This window comes from Podarcis melisellensis (genome assembly GCF_964234715.1).
Source record: "Podarcis melisellensis genome assembly, chromosome: 15".
NCBI classification, from domain to species: Eukaryota; Metazoa; Chordata; class Lepidosauria; order Squamata; family Lacertidae; genus Podarcis; species Podarcis melisellensis.
Window position 1 is genome coordinate 8979182 of NC_138532.1, and position 20899 is coordinate 9000080.

Sequence of the window (20899 nt, forward strand, 5' to 3'; positions counted from 1 at the left end):
TTTGAGGTCAGCATTACATGATATGGAAGCTCAAATGCAGGCCCTAAGCTCAGCGTGCTCCACCAAAATCTCTGTTGTCAAGAGTTCAAGGCCTATAACGACAATGTACTGCAATATATGGACAGACTGTGCTCTCCCAAAAGATCACAAACTTACATTCCAGTCCTAAGCCTCATAGATTTTACTTCCAGCTAAATGTTCTTTGGATTGAAGCCGACCACTTCTGATCTTAAATAGCATTTGCTTGGAGGTAAGCTCCATTGATTTCAGTGGAATTGGCTTGTATTCTGAGTAATAGCATTTTAAGATCAGAGTGTACCAGAGCATTCACACCAGTTTTTCCCTCCTAGTAGATGCCTCATATTCTGGACAGAGTCAGTGATTAGTGCACCACTTCCAACTTCAATTGCAGTCATGCTGTCAATCACATCAACCTCCCCCTCCCCAGAGTTTTATGAATGCAAACATGTGCAACCTGGACATGCTACAATTCCTGAATTAGTTTTAGAAATTATAGTTTTAAAACCAAGATTCAGGAAGAGTGGAGAGCAGGGCAAAGTTAATGAGAGAAACAGTTTTTAAAAAATGGAACCAGGGGAAGTTACAAATCCCAAATTCATATAAAGTGTGGCAATGAAACTGCTAGCACATTTGCCAAGCTAAGCAGGGTCTGCTATGGTTTCAAACTGGATGGGGGACCATGTGTTGAGATTCCTGCATTGCAGGGGGTTGGACTAGATGACTCTTGGGGTCCCTTCCAATTCTACAATTCTATTATTCTATGTGCGCTGTGTAAAATTGAATGCACTGTGTAAAATTGAGGGTTGATTTATGTTACCCTAAGATTTTATCTGATGATGGTTGCAAATAATAATAATTTATGTTGTGACATCTGTGTACATTCCTGGACATGTTTAATTTCATGTGCTGAAAAAATATATATAAAAACAAACAGTGCTTGATACAGATTAATCCATTTCTCCCATTCCTGCATAGTACGAACTGTGTAGTGAACATATGCTTGGAAAGAGACGGTGTATCATCACAAAATAAAGTGTCCAGTAATCTGCACATGAAAGCCATAAGGTGTACATCCACCCAACATTTTTGTGAAGTTTAAAGGAAAGGATGGGGAATTTGTGCCCTCCAGTTATTGTTGGACTTATTTTTCACCAGCCACAGCTAGCATAGGCAACACCCAGGGATAATGGGAGTTAGAGACCAAGTGGATCTGAAGGGCTACAGAGTCCCCATCCTTGTTTTAAGAAGATAGTAAAATGGTTTCGCATCCTGATATTTGAATGGCATGATTTAGAATCAGCTGGATTTTCATATCAGTTATCACTGTTTTAGGTCATACTGGTGTTCCTGTTTAGCATTGGATCACTCATCATTTACTTCATCAACTGTCAAAGGTAATTATAATTCAGAAATCTATCCTAAAGTGTATTTTTAATTTGTTGCTTTTTTTAAAAAAACAAGTGATATAGGTATTCAAAATATTTGCATCCTCTTTTCTCTTGAAATCACCAAGATGGCAAACAACACAAGCAACAGGGTAGGATAATAATAAAAAAATGAAAAATAGAAATAAAAAGACAATGTTAAAATTCATATTGAAACACTCAGTAATCCATCAGTCACATTAAAAATCAAATGAGCACTATTGGGAAGGAGCACTCCTAGAAATGCTCACAAGAATTATATTTGGAGGCAGAATGCCCCCAAATATCTATCTTTGCCGTGAGCAAAGGTTGAAAGGTGATCAAAAATGGAGCCAGGTGGTCTTCCCTTGGGGACACAGAAAATGCCTTCTCCCCCCAACTATTTGTCATATTTCTGATGTTAGAGGAACCTGCAGCAGGATTCAGGCTGACCTCAGCCCTCATAGGAAGCTCCCTATACCAGTCAGAACCTTGGCACACCTGGATTGCTATAGTTCAGACAATGGTTGGCAGCAGTTTTCCAGTGTTTCAGGCAAGAGTCTTTGCTAGCCCTGCCCAGAAATGGTACAAGGCAGCTCCCTATGTTTCTGAGCCAGACCATTAGACCATCTAGCTAAGTCTTGTCCACAATGGCTGGATCTCTCCTGGTCCTACCTGGAGATGCCAGGGACTGAACCAAGGGTCTGCTGCATGCATGGTTTTGACCTTTAAAGCCCTTCATGGCCTAGGACCCTCGTACCTATGGGACCGCCTCTCCCGGTATGCCCCACAGAGGACCTTAAGGTCCATAAATAGCAGCACCCCAGGGGTCCCGGGCCCTAAGGAAGTTAGATTGGCTTCAGCCAGAGCCAGGGCCTTTTCAACACTGGCTCCAGCCTGGTGGAACGCTCTGCCTCATGAGACCAGGGCCCTGCAGGATCTGATTTCTTTCCGCAGGGCCTGTAAGACAGAGTTGTTCCGCCTGGCCTTTGGCCTGGAGCCAATTTGATTCCCTCCCCCTCTTTCTTTTTTCTTTCTCCTCCAGTGATGAGGCTGCATTTTAATGTTTTAATGTTGTATTTTAATCTTGTTTTTAAGTTGTATTCATTCAACTTGTTTTTTATTGGTTGTTAGCCACCCTGAGCCCAGTCTTGGCTGGGGAGGGCGGGGTATAAATTATTATTATTATTATTATTATTATTATTATTATTATTATTATTATTATTATGCAAAGCAGATGCTCTGCCACAAAGTTATGGCCCTTCCCAATGCCAGGGATTGGGCCTTTTGCATGCAAAGCATAACAACAGAAGAAGAGCTCTTCTGAAGAGTCTCATCCAGTCTAGGATCCTGTTCTCACTTGGCCAATCAGGTGCCTATGAGGAACTTGCAAGCAGAACCTAATTGCAACAGCAATCTCCTTACATGTGTTTAACCACTGAGCTGGTGGTTACTCTTGCTCAGACAAGCTCATATGTGAGTAGACAGTGATACTCTTTGTTCTAGGCCATGTAGGGTTTTAATTAAAGCAACAACCTCAGTACATTGAATTGATCTTTGGAAACTACTGGTAACCAACATAGAGGAGACATTAGTGGCACTATGTGGTATGTTTGCACAGTGTGTATGTTTCGGCTTTCACATTCAGATTAAAATACTAAATTCTATACTTTATTCAGAAATTTAAAATGCAAGGTATTCTATCAAAGTCGCTAATACTCCAAATTGAGGACCCACATGAGCAGCTGGGGAATAAATAGTGAGAAAACAGCTCCTGTATCTGTTAGATACTTGCAACTGAAGCATATGGTCCCGCTAAAAGATATAGGGTACAGGCTACATCTTGAAAAGTGGGATCATTTTTTTTTTCTGGGTTGGAAACAGCAACATCATATTGAAAAGCACAAATCAAAATGGCTTTGGCAATTTCGTTCTGTCATTCTGCACTTGTCAAAAACACAAAATGTGGAAACTGTCAAAGGTGCCAAATGGAATGTGAAATTCAACTTGTTGATATTTGGGAGGGGACATAGCATGGTGATGCAGCATGAGGGTGGTTTTCCTCAGTTGCTGCCAGTTCTGAATATCTCATTAAACCCAAATTTGCTTTTAATGACAAATCTTGCACCAGTCTATACTGGTTGAAGGAAGAGAGTCAGGCATATGTCACACCTTAATATGCTTTACAAGCATATGCTTTGCAAACAAAAGGTCCCTAGTTTGATCTCTGTCATCTCCAGATGAGTATTTCCCTAACCCTTCCTCAAATCCTAGAGACTAGATACAGCATATTATAGTTCCATTGTTCCCATGAAAAAAAGGTCAATGTTGTGATGAGTGTCATGAAATGGGCCAGATTAACTACAGCATAGCATTCCGCTCAGACTTCCATTATCAAAACAAGGACCATTCATTGCCCATGTCTCCAGTCGCTCATGATTCTACACTGGCTGCTGTGTGGTGTCCTATTCAACAGCCTGGCTTATATTAATTTGAAAAGGAACTAGGGCATGTTGGCCTCCTCTTTGGTTAAAATTAGTGCAGTAGCAGCAGCAGCAGCAGCAGCAACAACAGCAACAACAACAACTCCAGCTCCTCCTGTGATGAACCCCCAAAATCCACCTCTCTCCTTACCTAATCTAAATTACAGAAAGCTTCTTACTCTTTATACAGAGCCAGGAACTTCAGCTTATCTCAGGCACCTGCCCCGTCTCCTAGTAACTTAACTGTTTCAGATGAATTGGCTTAAAGCAAAACAGCACTCCCCCTTCATTGCCCTACAATATATATCACAGAATCATGGAATTATAATTGAAAGTGATATCAAGGGTCATCTATTTCAACCCCTGCAATGTAGAAATCAGAGCTAAGGGATCCCTGCCAGGTGGCAATCTAGCCTCTGTTTAAAAACTCCCAATGAAGGAGAGTACAGCACTTTCTGAGGTGCCCCTTCTCAGTTTCTGGATTCCCACTGAATGGCCTTTGCCCAGAAACAGGAGTCTTCCATGTTTTTTTGCTAGCTTCACTCCTAGAATAAGTGTTAGTGCTGGTTCTGGCTCCAGATGGTGACGAACCTATGACCAAAAAAATGGGTGAAATCATGCCAAAGTCATATTTTGGTCTGCCAACTTGAATCAAAATGGTGCCTGGCATCCTATCATTGACAAAGATTGCCACCCCCACCTGTGGAATGCTTGCATTGGTTGTGGTGACAGTATCTTGAGATTTGGTCGAATCTATGCCAGAAGGCTGGTGAAGTCATGCTAAAATCAGGTTTCAGTCCATCATCTTGATTCAAAATGGTGCCCTAAATCCAAACATTGGCAAATACTACCACCTCTTCACCTCAGGAACCCTCATGCTGAGTTTGGCGATAGTATATGAAGTGGCATCCAAATCCAAAGAGAGCAAACAGACCACGTCCCACAATATTTATTTCTATCCCAAATTTCATCCAATGAGCTCAGGGTTATGTATTTTAACCTTTTAATATTTTGTTGGAAGCCGCCCAGAGTGGCTGGGGAAGCTCAACCAGATGGGTGGGGTATAAAGAAATAATAATAATAATAATAATAATAATAATAATAATAATAATAATAATTATTATTATTATTATTATTATTATTATTATTTACATAGAACTCTGGTCTCCCTGGTCTCAGTCCAAGAATCTAACCATTAAACCACACTGACATGGGAATTCATATCGGCCTGCAAACAATAATGAATCACTTTCCCTCTCTTCTCCAGTGTTAAACAGTTCTGTCTCTCATTTGAAGACCAGACAGTTTTTGTTGACCTCTTCTTCAATTTATTCTTCCTCTTTTACTTTGGATTGCGGGTAAGAAATATTTTTCTTTTATAAATTAATAGGGAAAGTCATGGCCATGCATAAAGGAATGTGCAGTTGTTAGAATAACATATGGCAAAACTGAGGAGATGTATCTCCCACAACAGTGCCCCAACACTCTCAGTAGCAGGTGAAGTACTAAACTTTTTTTTCCCCAGGTGGCTGGTGTAAAGTCACTTCATGAAATGCATGAGGGGAGACATCTGTCAGCAGGGCTGGCCCACCCATGAAGCAGGGTGAAGTGACTGCCTCAGGTGGTCAGATCCACAGGGGCAACAGATTCTGCTTCTTCCACTCTGGTGTCAGTGACATCTGCAGCCTGCTCCTTGGAGGCCAGTATTCTGCCTCCTCAGCAGTCGCCCACCCAAGCTGCCTCTGCTGCAGCCTCTCAGTGACCAGGAGGTGCTGCTAGTCTCATCCCACCCAGAGGAAAGAAATAACAGAGGCTGCCCTGCAAAGGGACAGCTGACCTAGAACCTCATCAATGTGATCAGGAGCCCAGTTCTTCCACAGCTCATGTGAAAGAACCTGTGCAAATGAAGCCAGCCTCTGTATAATTGGGAACCCCCTTTGGCTTCATACACACACACACACACACACACACATATTTATATATATGCTTTATTGTTCAAACTTGCATCTGTACATCAAAGACATAAAGGTAAAGGTAAAGGGACCCCTGACCATTAGGTCCAGTCATGGCCAACTCTGGGGTTGCGGCGCTCATCTCGCTTTATTGGCCGAGGAAGCCAGCATACAGCTTCCAGGTCATGTGGCCAGCATGACTAAGCCACTTCTGGCGAACCAGAGCAGCGCACGGAAATGCCGTTTACCTTCCCGCCAGAGCGGTACCTATATAGCTACTTGCACTTTGACGTGCTTTCGAACTGCTAGGTTGGAAGAACAGGGACCAAGCAACGGGAGCTCACCCCGTCGCGGGGATTCAAACCGCCGACCTTCTGATCAGCAAGCCCTAGGATCAGTGGTTTAACCCACAGTGCCACCCGCGTTCCTGTGGGAAAGTAGTCCAGCTTATATCTGAGCCAATCCCCAATGTAAGCCACAATTAACCTCACACATCACTAACTGAAATAACAAACTGAACCTGCAACATAAAGTTACAGTTTGGAGTGCCATACCCAGGGTACTGCTAGGTTGGAAGAACAGGGACCGAGCAACGGGAGCTCACCCCATCACGGGGATTTGAACCACTGACCTTCAGATCGGCAAGTCCTAGGCTCTGTGGTTTAACCTGCAGCGCCACCCGCGTCCCCTATCAAAGACATATCTTCCTTATTTTGCATATGTCAGTTTTGTCAAAACGAAAATCCAACAAAAGAATGGACAGTTTGAAAGCACGTCAAAGTGCAAGTAGATAAATAGGTACCACTCCAGCGGGAAGGTAAACGGTGTTTCCGTGCACTGCTCTGGTTCGCCAGAAGCAGCTCAGTCATGCTGGCCACATGACCCAGAAGTTGTACGCCAGCTCTCTCTGCCAGTAAAGCGAGATGAGCGCCGCAACCCCAGAGTCTTCCACGACTGGACCTAACTGTCAGGGGTCCCTTTACCTTTACCTTTACACTATATTTAGTACATATTTTGACTTCCCATCCTTTCCCAATTTTTCCACTCTAATAAACCTATTGCCTCAATATATTAGTCATGAAATAATAATTTTCATACATATATAAATCTGTTTTCTCCCTTTTAACCTATATTACTTGCAGAGGTTACTCAAAGGCTGCTACCAATTTCAGATTGCAACAGTTATCCTTTAAATATCTCCTTAGAGGTTCCCAGTTTGAAATGAACTCCTGTTTTGACTTATCTTTGATCTTTTCTGAGAGACTGTCTAATTCAGCATATTCTACTAGCTTTAGATTTACTAAAGCTACTAATTTAGAAAGCTACTAGATTTAGATCTACTAGCTTTCAGATTTAGTGGGAATTTTGTCATTCTTCCAATGTTTTGCTATAAGTATCCTTGCGGCAGTGGTGGCACACAGAAAGACTTTTTTTATCTTCCTAACAATGTCTGGACCTGGAATGTCCAATAAAAATGATTCTGGTTTCTTCAGAAAAGATGCATTTAACATTGTTTTGAGCTCTCTCTATATATATCATTCCAAAAGGTCTTAATCTTTTTACACACCCACCACATGTGGAGGAGAGTTCCACCTTGTTCTCCACATCTCCAGCATGTATTTGGAACATTTTGTACATTTTGGAAAGCTTACAGGGGGTTAAATGCAATCAATATAGCATCTTTTAGAGTTTCTCCCTTAATGTAAAATATGCCGTAAATTTCCAATTAGCTTTCCATAGATGAGGAACCACTTCTGGACTTTTTGTGTGAAAAAGAAAATGAATACACAGTATTTGGGCTGGGAGATTGAGATAATACTAGTTTGTAGAAAGTAGAATAGCTTGATGTTAATTGTGGGGCAAATGCTTTGAATAATTCTTTTTATATAACTCACAGGGGGAGAATCAGAAACCCTTTTTCTTTTCTTTCCCCAAATTTATCTCCCCCTTTCAGACCACCTTAGGTCAACCAGATGTTTTTTAGATTAAATGGCTGGTGGCAGATGTTGATAAATGTGTCAGTTATAGGGTGGCACTTTTTGCTCAAGCAGCAAGAAAGGGCAACCTTTATGGATAGTGCAAGTGTCAAACCCTAAGGATGCTGATCAGAAGGAATGTTTTTTTTAAAAAAAAAAATCTGGACATTGTAGATTTGTCTTTCGTTCTGAAGCTGTGTGATTTGTGCTTATATTGTATTGTGATGGCCATTAGCTATAAGCAATAAAAATCTATTGGAATAATTCTTTTTTATATAAATAACAAGGGGAGAATTGGAAACCTTTTTTTCCTTCCTTCCTTCCTTCCTTCCTTCCTTCCTTCCTTCCTTCCTTCCTTCCTTCCTTCCTTCCTTCCTTCCTTCCTTTCTTTCTTTTTCTTTCTTCTCTCTCTTTCCCTCTGCCCCTTTGTTGAATCAGGAAAAATCTTTATGGAAATAAATAAAAAATGGTGGAAAAATGAAAATGGATTCAATTTCTCCCCCATTCCTAGTTGGAAATACTAATCATCACCATAATTTTATTATTTGTACCCTACCTGTCAGGCTTCGGAGAATGGCTTCCTCCCCCCTTTAGACAAGCAGCAGCAGAACAAAGCATTTAGAGACCCTTACCAGTTTAAGAGTGTTTAATGATCACAGCAAAAGAACACAGCAGCCATTCTCAGAGCTAAGGTGCTCCCAATTAACTTTTCCTCCTCCCAAGTCACTGTCACTTCCCCTTCTTGCAACCTGATCTCGCAACCATTGAGCCTTCTGCATAGCAACCTTATGAGCTCTCCTTGCCTTTGGAGAGATAGGCTGGGCACTCTCTAGAGAAGGGGAGTCAGTTATCTCTCTTCCTATTCTGCTTCTTCTAACTGTTTCACACCCAGCTCTGCCCAGCTGCTGTTTTCCGAACCGTGTCCCTCTGCAAACCAATTCTCTAAATCTATACTGCTCCACTGTTCCTGAGCAGCTTCAGGATCCTGGTAAAGAGCAGGAAGAGGGGGAGGTTCTCACCATTCCTCTTCAGAGTTGTAATCCTCAGTCAGCTCTCTGACACTGCCCATCTGATTAGGTTGCCCCCACTACTCTGGGCAGCTTCCAGCATATACAGTGGTACCTTAGGTTACATACACTTCAGGTTACAGGTGCTTCAGGTTACACCACTAACCCAGAAATAGTACCTCGGGTTAAGAACTTTGCTTCAGAATGAGAACAGAAATTGCGCAGCGGCAGCAGGAGGCCCCATTAGCTAAACTGGTGCTTCAGGTTAAGAACAGTTTCAGGTTAAGAACGGACCTTGAGAATGAATTAAGTTCTTAACCTGAGGTACCACTGTACAAAAAGTAGAGGATAGGTCAAGGATGCAGGATTCAGTATAATAACCTTCTCTGTACTAGCTTTTCATATGAAGGGCTAATATCTGAAGCAAAATGGTGGGTGATCATCAGCTGGCAAGCAGGCAAGAAGAAGGCATTGAACAGCAACTTCACCCAGTCACCCTCCCTGAAATGGTGTACATAGCTAGTTTGGGAGGATGGATATTGGATGAGTGGGTGGGCGGAAAGACAGCTAGACAGATATGGTCCTTGTGTCATCTGATTTTGTGCAGTTTTTCTAGTTCTTTGCAGCAAGTGACAAGTTGACCTTCTGGGTTGAACTCAATTCCATTGTGGACTTCTTCACCATTACTCCGGTCTGTATCTCTTTCTATTTAGGAAGAAACTGGCTTGGTGAGTACACCAATATTTCCATTAACTTGCATAGAAAACAGCATAAATTCCCAAGAAAGACTGAGGTAGAAAGACTTTCTTTCCCAAGAAAGACTGAGGAAAATACCACTCAGTCTCCCTCACTCACACACCAAGGACCCTCTTACCTCAAGGATGGCTGACTGGAGCAAGCTTCTGCCCCCATGAGGGATATGGTAGACTTCTCCTTTCCACAAATTGCTGTAACTGGAGTGCTCTGAGAACATAATTGTTGTGGTTAAAAGTTAGATCTGCCCATCAAACTTAAAGAACCCCCCTTCCCTGTCAAGCTCTGAGCATTTCCTCAGTCTGTTTGGTTTGTTTTTCAATAGGAAAAACCCACAGGATTTGAGGGCAGAGGTGAAGCAACCTGCTCCGGTACCCAGAGCAGCGCACCTCCCAGGGTGTGTGGCATGCATCCCAGGGGGCGTGGCATGCCACCTGTGGGGTGTGGTGCACATTCGGGGGGGTGCGTGGCATTTTGTCACCCCAGGGTGACACCCCCCTTTGGAATGGCACCCGGAGCAGACACACCCCGCCCCCACCTTGGAACACCCCTGTGTGAGGGACAACTGAAGCCCCGAGTTACTCAAAAGATTAGGCTTTCCCTGCTCCAACTTTGGATGCCTTTTTAATAGTGCAGCCCAACACAGAAATATGTGAACTTTCTGAAAATCGGCCCAAGTGACCTTGTATTTCAGGATACAAAAGGAACCGATGCACATACTGCTAAATGACACTGTAATTAGCCATGAAATACTACCAAATACTCAGTACATGCATGGTGACCATCAAATACTACCAACTCTTCTCCTCAAAACCCTGTTTCCACCAGGAACCATTGCTATACTCTAGTAGTCCACCTCACTGAGTTCAGTGGGACTTACACCTAGGTAAGGAAGCTTAGGCTTTCAACCTAAGCGTAGCAGACCAGATAATAACAGGGGTTATGCACAAATGCTCACCAATACACGGACACCCACCCACCCCCACTCACAAAGCCTCATTCTGCATCCTTTCCTGTAGGCTTACGTTTCTTGCGAGCACTCAGACTGATGGAACTTCCCAAAATTTTACAGTTTCTCCAGATTACGACGACTGCGTAAGTCAGACTCACATAATGTAGGGGGTTGGGCTAGTTGGCCCTTGGTGTCCCTTCCATCTCTACAATTCTACAATTCTATGATTCTAACTTCTCCAGCAGTCAGGGGCCACTTAGAGTGTTTCAACCTCGGAGTTCTGTGTATCCAATTAAATTCCAGACTGCTTGTGGAATGTCCTCCTGACATCACCATGAATCCTGTATAGAGAACTCGATATCTGAGGCTGTATCCGCACAACATTTTATTCTCAATATCAATGGAGACTACTTTCTATGTAGTCCGCACACAGTCCAGATCTAATGTGTATTTTGCCCCTCAAAATTGCTTCTTGGGAAACTGGTCTCATTCCAAAAATAAAAGCTCAAAGCTTATTGCAGGTGAATTCTGCATTACACTGCAGTTTGCCCTGGCTACAGGTGTGTGTTTAAACACACATGTGCCCAATGGCATTGCACATAGGTGTATGCCAATATCACAATCCCCATTTCCTTCTTGGTTCACCTGGACAGCAAGAATCTAGAATCAATTTAGATTAAAAGCAGCATGTTGAGGATGAGCATGGATGATTCCTGGGACTGGCACAAGCCTGAGACTGGTCCAAGATCAGCCAGCAAATTTTCTGGATGAGTGGGGATTTGACCCCTGGTCTCTCAGGCTTTATCCCAACACTCTAATCACTATACTGGCTTTCTAACTGAGTGTGGTTTCTTATGTAGTCAAAAGGGCACCATCCATGCATCAGAGGGTCAGGGAAAGTTTTATGATTTGGGAAACAACAACAACTTTAGGGGGGAACCCTAAACGGCCCATTGAGGATTGAACATGCTCAGTGATCACAGAATCCTAGCTGACTGGGGAATGGATGCATAACCTGGGGTAAGGATGGAATGGTAGATCCTGGAAGTGGGTATGGCTGGCTTGCTAGAACCCTGCATACTCTTGCACTGCAACATTTGTTACATGTCCTGCATATCCTTTAGGAGTCCTACTGTGTGTTGGTAAAACACCACACACAAGAAGTGTCTTGATTAAAGAGCACACACAGTTGTATTAATTGCTTTTCATAGTTTTTCTTCAAAACACAACTGCAGGTTGGTTAAAAAGCAGTGGATGGGGAGATAAAAAATGAACTGCAGGAACTGAAAGCTATGGCAAAATGTGCTCTGTACAACATATGAAAATTGAAACAGAGCAGTAAAAAAATAAATCTAATGCATTAGTGCCATTTCGGATGCAATAGCAGAAAACCTGGAACTCTGAAATCTGGAGAGAAATTAAGATAAAGAGAAAAATGGTATGTTTGGGGAAAATTCATACATACAGTGTGTTGTGGTTATTGGTGGTTAGTCACTTTGGGTGAACCACAGGCCAAATAGCAGAATGTAAAGGATAATTCATGAATGGATCTATATTTATCTCCAATTGAATTACTTATGATAGCGGTACGGTGCCCAAGTGGGATTCTACCCATCTGAGTAATGTTAGGAAGAATAAGTAGAGATGACTTTGGCACTTTGGCACTCAGGTCATGTCTTCTCTTGCCACTTTAGCACTGCAGTCAAGCTGTCCAAACTCCTAGCTGTCTCTGTCAGCACTTGTCTCACAGCTGCAGGATTTCTTCATTGGGTATGTAAAACAATGGCTGCAATGGCTCAGGCTTTCAGGTGAAATGCTTTTTTTACACAATATTTTTCCTTCTATTTCAATTAATTTATTCATTTTCTTGTTTTTTGCACAGATCGAAAATTCTGGTGATCCCTGGGCATATACTAAAAATTCCCAAAGCCTGACTTACTTTGATTGCTTATACATGATCATGGTAACCATGTCTACAGTTGGATATGGCGATGTGGTGGTAAAAACCTCCTTAGGGCGTTCATTCATCATTATTTTCATCATTGCTGGCTTGGTAAGAAATTTATTAGCCCTTTCAGATCTGCTCTACAGTCTTCTTCAGAATCCTGTATCTGAGGTCTTTAGTTCTACCTAATTTGATGCATTACAGAACAGCCTTTTTTCATTGGCACCTTTAAGTAGCAATTCCCAAGTGCATAAACCACTATAGTAACTCAATTGCCAAACTGACAGATGACATGATGGAGGAGGCCACATTGCTGAATAATCTCAAGGGGAGGACTGAGATTCTCAAAGAGTTCAAGAGGAGAGTTCCCTCCCACCATTTCCTCAAAACCTTGGTCAGAATTTCTGTCTGAGAAATTTCAGTTCATTAAGTGTGTCAGGTCAATGACATCTTACGTGTACTAGGAAGTGCAGGAGGCAGTCTTCTTTTGAATCAAACCAACTCAGCATTGTCTTCACTGACTGGCAGTGACCCTCCAGAGTTTCAGCCAGGAGTCTCTTCCCACCCTACCTGGTGCCAGGAGTCAGAGTCAAGCATAGGTTGAAACAGTGTCTGTGCCTTTAATTTCAAAGAAACCAGAACAGTGATTCCAGGAACTCTTCCCAATAGGCCTTACTCCAACGAGGTAGCTGTGAGGACTGAAGCTCCCCACCTTCCCACCACTCTCTAAGGCAGGCTTCCTCAACCTCGGTCCTCCAGATGTTTTTGGCCTACAACTCCCATGATCCCTAGCTAACAGGACCAGTGGTTAGGGATGATGGGACTTGTAGTCTCAAAACATCTGGAGGGCTGAGGTTGAGGGAGCCTGCCCTAAGGCTCCTCCTCTCCAGGGTCTTTTCCAAGCAGTTGCAAACTCCATCTATACACAACCAATCTCTGCTCTGCTCTTTTCATTTCTCTGCATGTTCTAGGAGACCAAGGGGGAGGAGAGCTGGTCGCAGCAGGAGGGGAAATTCCCTGGTTTCTTCCACAGCCTATCTCAATGCTGCCTCTTGGCAGGCCTTCTCTCCAGTCTCTGCTTCAGCCTTGGAGTTTGAACTGCTCTCTGCCAAAGTCTCTTCCTCCTCACTAAATCCTGTTACCACTTCTACTTCTGACGCTTCCACCTCCTAATCTGCTCCTTCTTCTCCCTCTGAGCACACATCATCGTCCTACCACCAATCCCCTGGCTCTGAGCCTTCTTCCCTTGGGGATCCCCCAGCTGGTGCTTTCCACCACTTCTCAGCATCCAGCCAGTCCGTGATACCTGGAGGTTGAACCCAGAGCTTCCTGCATACAAAGCAGATGTTTTACCACCAAGCTGCAGCTCTTCCCGAGACTTCTAAATGTATGGTGAATAATAGCCTCAGTGCTAACATTTATTTTTTCTTCCTCAAATGTCCTTGGGTTTCCTATTTATTTACTTAAGAATTTTCATCCCGGCATTTCATTTAACTGAGCTTGTATATTTCCATTGTCCTAGATGCTTTTTGCAAATTTGGTGCCTGAAATGGTAGACATTGTTGGAAGCACTAAACTACACAAGGGTTCCTACGTGGCTGTGAAAGGCAGAAAGTGAGTAAATTCAAGTTCTCCTTTATTTTAATTACTAAAACAACAACAACAGCTCGGAATGTGAAAGTTTTTTTGTAATTGGTATCGCTTGATCATACTGGCTGCTGTTGAGTAAGAGATGGTGAGTATTGGTTGCCAGTTCATTTCTGAGCCCAATTCCTGGTACTCCCCTTAATTATAAAGCCCTAAATGACTCAGACCCCTAATATCTGAAAGAACTCCTCCTTCTCTGTGGGTGCTTCTAGGTTGTTCCACCACCCTCATAAGTTTGGGGAGTTGTGGCCACGGATTGAGCATTTTCTGTGGCAGCTCCTAGGTTGTGGAATTCCCTCCCCACAGAGGTTGTGTCTGGTACCCTCTTTATACTGTACATATGCTGAAGGCACATCTCATTTCCCTGGACTTTCACACGTGACATAGGTGTCTTCAGGACCTACCCTCTTCCTGTGACTGTAACCTGCTCTAGATGTTTTAATATTGAATGTTAAATGGTTATAATTCACTCTGGAACCTGCTGGTGAAGGGTAGATGCTAAAAGAATAGCAATTTAGGGCACATAGACAGTGGGATGTCTTTGCACACTTTTGTCTTCTTTTTAAGTATCCTGCTCTGCCTTTCTTCCATGCAGCATGGGTGTCAGTTGTAAATGGAGGGGGGGAAAACACAATCTTTTCCTTTGTATAGTTTTATTATACATTTATTATCTGAAATGTAAGAGTGCAATAAAACAACTTGTATTCCAAAAGAACTTAGTCCACATTTAAGTTTAGTTGTTCTCTCCCTCCGGCCCATCCATCTCTTCCTTAGAGAATTTTAGGTTTCCCGTGAGCATTGTTTTGCCTTCCCAATGCTCTTTCCTAGCCACACGTGGTTTGTTTTTGTTTTTTGAATTTTAAAGAGATTTTATAAATAAATAAAGAAAGTCAAATTGAGGCAAAATAGAGATGTATAAACAAAATGTTGCTAGGAAGAGGCATGCTTTTGAGCTGCACTGCTGGGATACAATCCTAGGGACATGAATGGTGAAATCCAAAGCCCTGCTGAGCTCAAACCAATGGGGCAGAAGCAAAAGTGTGTTTGTGTGTGTGTGCATTTTTCTATATTTTCATCTTTTAGAGCCTCTCCCCACCATTTTTTCCTCCCATTGCTCCCAGACAGAAAGGAAATCAGTATGCCAATTCCAGGGCTGCTGTATTTCCCACGTGATGGAACCATGTCAGGAGAGTGGGAGAGCTGTGGATCCAGTGGTTCTATAGCCTTTCCCAATCCACCCTGGAACGAAATTATCATCCTTGGAACTGACAGTGGATTCAGCAGCAAAGCAAGCCGATCGGGCGTCTGGGGTGGCGTGCATGCCCTGCACCCAGGGGCGGGGCCAGCTGCCCGTGGGATGGGGCTAGCTGGTCAGGACACTCCGCAGGGGCTCTGAGGAGTCTGGCTGCCTCCTCCCACTCAGCCGCCCTACAGCTGAGGGGGAGGCGGTGGGCAGACCGTTTGGGCAGCACGAAGCCTGCGGGCGCCCAAGCCACCACGTCACTCTCAGGAGAGATGCGTGGCTCGGGCGTGCTGCAGGCCCCGTGGTGAGTGTCACCTGGCATTTTGTCACCTCCCTCAGTGGTGACACCTGAGGCAACCCACCCCCACCGCCCCCCTTCCTCTGCCCCTGCATGGATTGACAAATGTGGAGGAGGTTTTCACACCCATGATGGAGTAGTCTGCAAGGATAGACCTCCTTCTCTGCAGGGCACATTGACAAATCTGCAGTTTTTCTTGGGTTCTGTGACATCTTTCCAAGGACTATAGGATTGCTCTCTAAAATATGTGATATAATGATTATATAATTAGAAGCAACATCATATGAATAAAAAGCCATACATTATATGAATGAAAACATATAAATTCATCAAGATTATTTTTGTGTAGTGTTTTACCAATCTGCAAGTGCACTTTTTGAAAAATCAAAATCTGAGTAAATATCACAGCAAGCAGAAATAGAGTGGGATTCATGAGGAATGCAAAACAGGGTGGATCAAACCAACAGAACACTAAAGGAATGAAGCAAGTGAAATCTTTTTACCCCTGCTATTTGAACAATGAATGTAGATTAGGGCAGTAGAATCTTGCTTTCAAATAATGTTTTCTATGCTCTGGTGCAGCATATAAATCGCAAAGCACTGAAGCATAGTTGAGTCCCAGCTTGACAGCACTACATGCAGAAGTTTGGGGATGGAGTAATGTGAAGTACAGAATTTTAGATTTCAACCTACTTTTGTCCCTTCATTAAATAAAAAGTACCTTAGATATAAGGGACGTGGGTGGCACTGTGGGTTAAACCACAGAGCCTAGGACTTGCTGATTAAAAGGTCGGCGGTTTGAATCCCCGTGATGGGGTGAGTTCCCGTTGCTCGGTCCCTGCTCCTGCCAACCTAGAAGTTCGAAAGCATGTCAAAGTGCAAGTAGATAAATAGGTACTGCTCCGGCGGGAAGATATACGGCGTTTCTGTGCGCTGCTCTAGTTCGCCAGAAACGGTTTAGTCATGCTGGCCACATGACCCGAAAGCTGTATGCCAGTTTCCTTGGCCAATATAGCGAGATGAGCGCCGCAACCCCAGAGTTGGTCACGACTGGACCTAATGGTTAGGGGTCCCTTTACCCTTTACCTTTACCTTAGATATTGGTTGATAAAACACAATTACTTTTAAAATAGATAAATAGCAAAATCAATCAAATTTAGACAAGGAGCTTCTGTATGCCTACTTGGGAGTAAGACTCATTTATTCAGTGGGGTATATTTGTGTGTGAACATGCATACATCTCAATTTGCAATATTTATTGTATTATTATTTTCTTAAGAATTATATACTGCTTAATTAACAAAAGCTTCTAAGCAGACTTCAATATAGATTTGGATTGTCTTGGTGGCAGCTACGTTGGTCTGCAGTTTCCTAATTTGTAGTGTTGTGCTACATTTTCCAGACAAGTAAATGATCTGTGGACATTTCTTCTTCCTGCAGATATATTGTGGTCTGTGGTTATATCACTCTGCACAGCGTAACTACTTTCCTAAGGGACTTTTTAGCCCCAGGCTCTGGGCAGGTTGCCACTGAGATTGTCTTTTTGGGAGAGTAAGTATATCACATTGATTTCAATGGGGGGGGGGAATACAATACCATCCAGATTCCTGGAGTGGAAATTGCATTAATTCTTGCATCTACTAGCAACACAACTACCATTCTTAAGTACCTTGCATTGTATGAACGTATAATGCTAACCTTCTTTAGTGCTGCACCAAATGTTTAGGGTACAAGCAAAGCACTCAGCAAGTGTGGCTGACTGTCACAATGAAATTGCAGGGAGAAAGCCTATCTCTTACTACTTTATTGAGCAAGTAACACAGGAACTGCCAAAACCACTCCTCTTACCTATGGATGCATAAAGTATCTGAGCTGGTACCTGAGTAACATCCATAGCTGTTGTGCCACAGGTCAAAGGCCCAACCATAGGGGGACACCCCCTCCATTTATTTTAGCAAGGATCCCTTTTCTGGGTGACTGACAGAAGGAGGTAGGGTTGGAAGTACTTGAGAAATACAAACAAAATACTCTTGGTTAATTTTCAATGGGACCTTGCCTTGCTGAAAGGGAATGATGGGTTTGAACTTTTCAGGATGGGCAAAATGATTACTTGATTTAGTACTTGCTTCACTCTTGTTGCTCCAGCTACACACACACACACTTTCTTCCAAGGTTGTTACTGCAGATGTTTAGAATTGTACTGAAAAAGCAATCATATATTGTTGCACATACCCCAGTATCTGAGTGGTGAGAGACTCCAGGGGTGCCCCAGTGCTTACCCAGGGTTCAGTTTCCTTGGGATGAAGGTCAACTGAGACTATGATGTTTGTAGCGTTTACGGTTTTATTTATACACGTGTACAACCTGAGCATAGGATAGAAGGTCTCACAGCATTAACATTCCAACAGACCTTGCCTCCCCATTTGGTTCCTAGCCCCCCAGGCATACACTTGGATTCAGCACAGCCTAGAAAGTCAAGACTTTCTCACTAGCTTCCAACCTAGTCAAAACTCAAACACCAAAAACAAATTCCTCTGTCCTATTGTCTTCCTTCATCAGATGACCTGGCATCCAGCCAAGTGGGGGTGGCGGGGAACGCTTCCCTCCTGAAAGCATAATCAGTTGTCACTTTGGTAAGACATCTCTTTAAGATGCTGATGAGGCCAGCCAAGACCATCACCTTCACAAATGAATTGGTTTAACCAGTTCACTAGTAAATTCTAAGCATGGACACAGAATCACAGGCCTATATATACATATTCATTCTCAGGAATTGATGGACACCTTCATTCTCTCTGCATACATTTCTCCTATCTAGAAATGATCCAGGTCTGGAACTGGAAACTATATTCAGATGTTATGCTGCATATTCCACTTTCTTCCAAGGTTCTGTGATGAAGACTGAAGATCTGCAGAGAGTTCAGGTAGGACTTCCTCCTCTTCTTCACAAACGAAGCCTTAGCTGTGAATTCTCTTTCGCAGAACCAAAGGAATGATAGAAATATAGGAAGCTGCATTATACCAAGTCAGACAATTGCTCATCTAGTTCAGCATTGTCCATACTGCAGCGGTTGAGGTTCCCAATCTTAACTTTGAAATGCCAGAGATGAGTGTGGGACCTTCTATGTGCCAAGCTGATTCTATACTACTGAGCGACAGCCCTGCTTGTAATTTGCAGGTGTTTACTGAGTTTGAGTTGGAAATAATCTTCCTGCACTAGGAAAGTAACACTCCATTTTGAGTTGATCCCAAGTCCCTGTGAGTCTGGGGCAGAGTTGAAAAGGAATGCAGAATGAGCAGAACTTCCCCCCAATATTTATCCTGCAAAGCTTGAGTAGTAATTATACGAACATCCAGTAACGAAGGGTTGAAAACTTTATTAGAACCATGGAATAACTTTTCCTGCCTGGGCATAAAAAACAACAACTGTTAACAGCCAGAATGGAAACTGAAACTAAACCAAAGCATGTGATTTGTTCCTAAGGGGCAATATATACAGTACAGTACATAGTTATTATAACTATATTGTAGCGGCAGTGGCTGCTGATTCAGTGTAGATACTTAGATTGTGGGTCAATGGTTTCATCCATTATTTGGCAGCTTCTTCTAGTCCAAGGATGAGGAATCTTTGGCCCACCAGATGTTGTTGCACTCAAACTCCCATCAGCCTCAGTTCGTAGGCCGGTGACCAACAAGAATGGAAGTTGGATTCCAGCAACCTCCAGAATGCCACACATTCCCCATTCCTACCCTATTCTGTTGGGAAACATTCACAATTGCCCACTACAGATATTTGCCCTTGCAACTTACCATTCTCTTTATATGAGTGTTTGTTTCTTTAATGTATTGCACAATTGAGCTGAATTTGGATTATGTGAACTGATGGAGGGAGGGTCAGGAAGCAAACATCCACACACACACACACACACACACACACACCAAGTGCTACCACACCCTCCCATTAGGTTGTAGGGGTTGTCAGCCTGAGGTTACTGAGGGGAGCTCTGATGTAGCAGTGAAGCTTAAAATCAAGGAGGAAATTTAGAAAAGCAGAGAAGACCTCAGGCTTCACTCCTGAGAAATAATTTCAATATTTTTGTCCTCCCCTGAAAAAGAAAAGAAAACCACCAAAATGTACTTTTTCCAATTTGCTGCTGCCTGTGAATGGAGTATCAAATTGGAGGCAATGACATTTCCCCCAATCCCTTTTCTTAGGGGAAGCAAGAAGAATTTTTGATAGTGGGAGGGTTGATAAGGGCAGAGGGCAACTCCTAATTGCGAGTCATGCTCAGCTCAGATTAGAGCCAGACTTTTATTAACAGCAGTGCTTGTACAAAGGTGAAGCTGCAGTCTGTTCAGATGTATGGATGGACTAAGCCCAGCTGAACACAGTTTTACTTTAGAGTAAATAAGAATAAGATTAGGCTGCCAGCTTACTTCTAGCCTCCCCTCTCTTCTCTTGTTGGGAAATAGATGGGGAAAGCCGAAGCATGTCTCATCTTGGCTGACACATGTTCTGCCAACCCCTATATCGAGGATACTACTAACATCATGAGGTAAGATGGGGGGGTTGCTGGGGGGGATAGTGTTAAGTATAATAGTTTAATTGTGCATTGAAATAGAAAATGATTCTCTACGTATTGCTAAAGAGGTATGGGAATTGCCATAGGAGTTAAAGAAAAGCTCTCTGATGGGTTAGTGTTTAACTGTTAAAGTATCTCTGCTCTGCTCTCTCATGTGGTGTTTAATTTTAGATCACATGAAAAACTTATTCAGTTGCAAATAGCCATTTTAAGAAGAGTTGTTCTTTTTCTGAAAGCCACAGAGGACAAAGGATGGGATAATGATTTCTCTTCAGGTGAACATCGCCTTAGGCTGGAATGCAGGCGACAAGAAAGACAGAGCTTTGTTTTTAACTCTGATCATAGTTATTTTATATTTGTAAGAAGCTGAACCTATACTTAGACAAACGTGATTTTATACAACTTTCTGGATGTAACATTGATTGTTTTGTGTCTGTTTTGGAACAAGTTCCATTAGTAAAGCTTTGAAACCATAAACCCAAACCATCTTTAAAAATTGTCTTGCAGGTTGCTTATTCTTTCATTTTTTTGAATAGGAACAATAGTTCTACTGACCAGGTGATATGTAGGTTTTTCTAGAGCTAAACTCTGCTTTTCAGATTCCTTTTTCATGTTTTTATGTAGAGCAGATACAGG

General features: G+C 42.8%; 1 protein-coding gene and 1 long non-coding RNA gene across 2 annotated transcripts in view; both read left to right on the top strand.

Moving 5' to 3' along the window:
- Positions 1–20899, top strand: part of LOC309358302 — a 281197-nt gene that overhangs the window by 12290 nt on the left and 248008 nt on the right. The window lies entirely within an intron of this gene.
- KCNU1 (potassium calcium-activated channel subfamily U member 1) overlaps positions 1–20899 on the top strand; it is a 90323-nt gene that overhangs the window by 2694 nt on the left and 66730 nt on the right. The window contains exons 3-12 of the mRNA XM_081890864.1: positions 1354–1415; positions 5175–5265; positions 9459–9570; positions 10615–10690; positions 12242–12317; positions 12430–12600; positions 14015–14106; positions 17121–17231; positions 18499–18604; positions 20154–20236. Coding sequence (XP_081746990.1) covers positions 1354–1415; positions 5175–5265; positions 9459–9570; positions 10615–10690; positions 12242–12317; positions 12430–12600; positions 14015–14106; positions 17121–17231; positions 18499–18604; positions 20154–20236 — 980 coding nt within the window. The remainder of the gene's footprint in view (positions 1–1353; positions 1416–5174; positions 5266–9458; positions 9571–10614; positions 10691–12241; positions 12318–12429; positions 12601–14014; positions 14107–17120; positions 17232–18498; positions 18605–20153; positions 20237–20899) is intronic.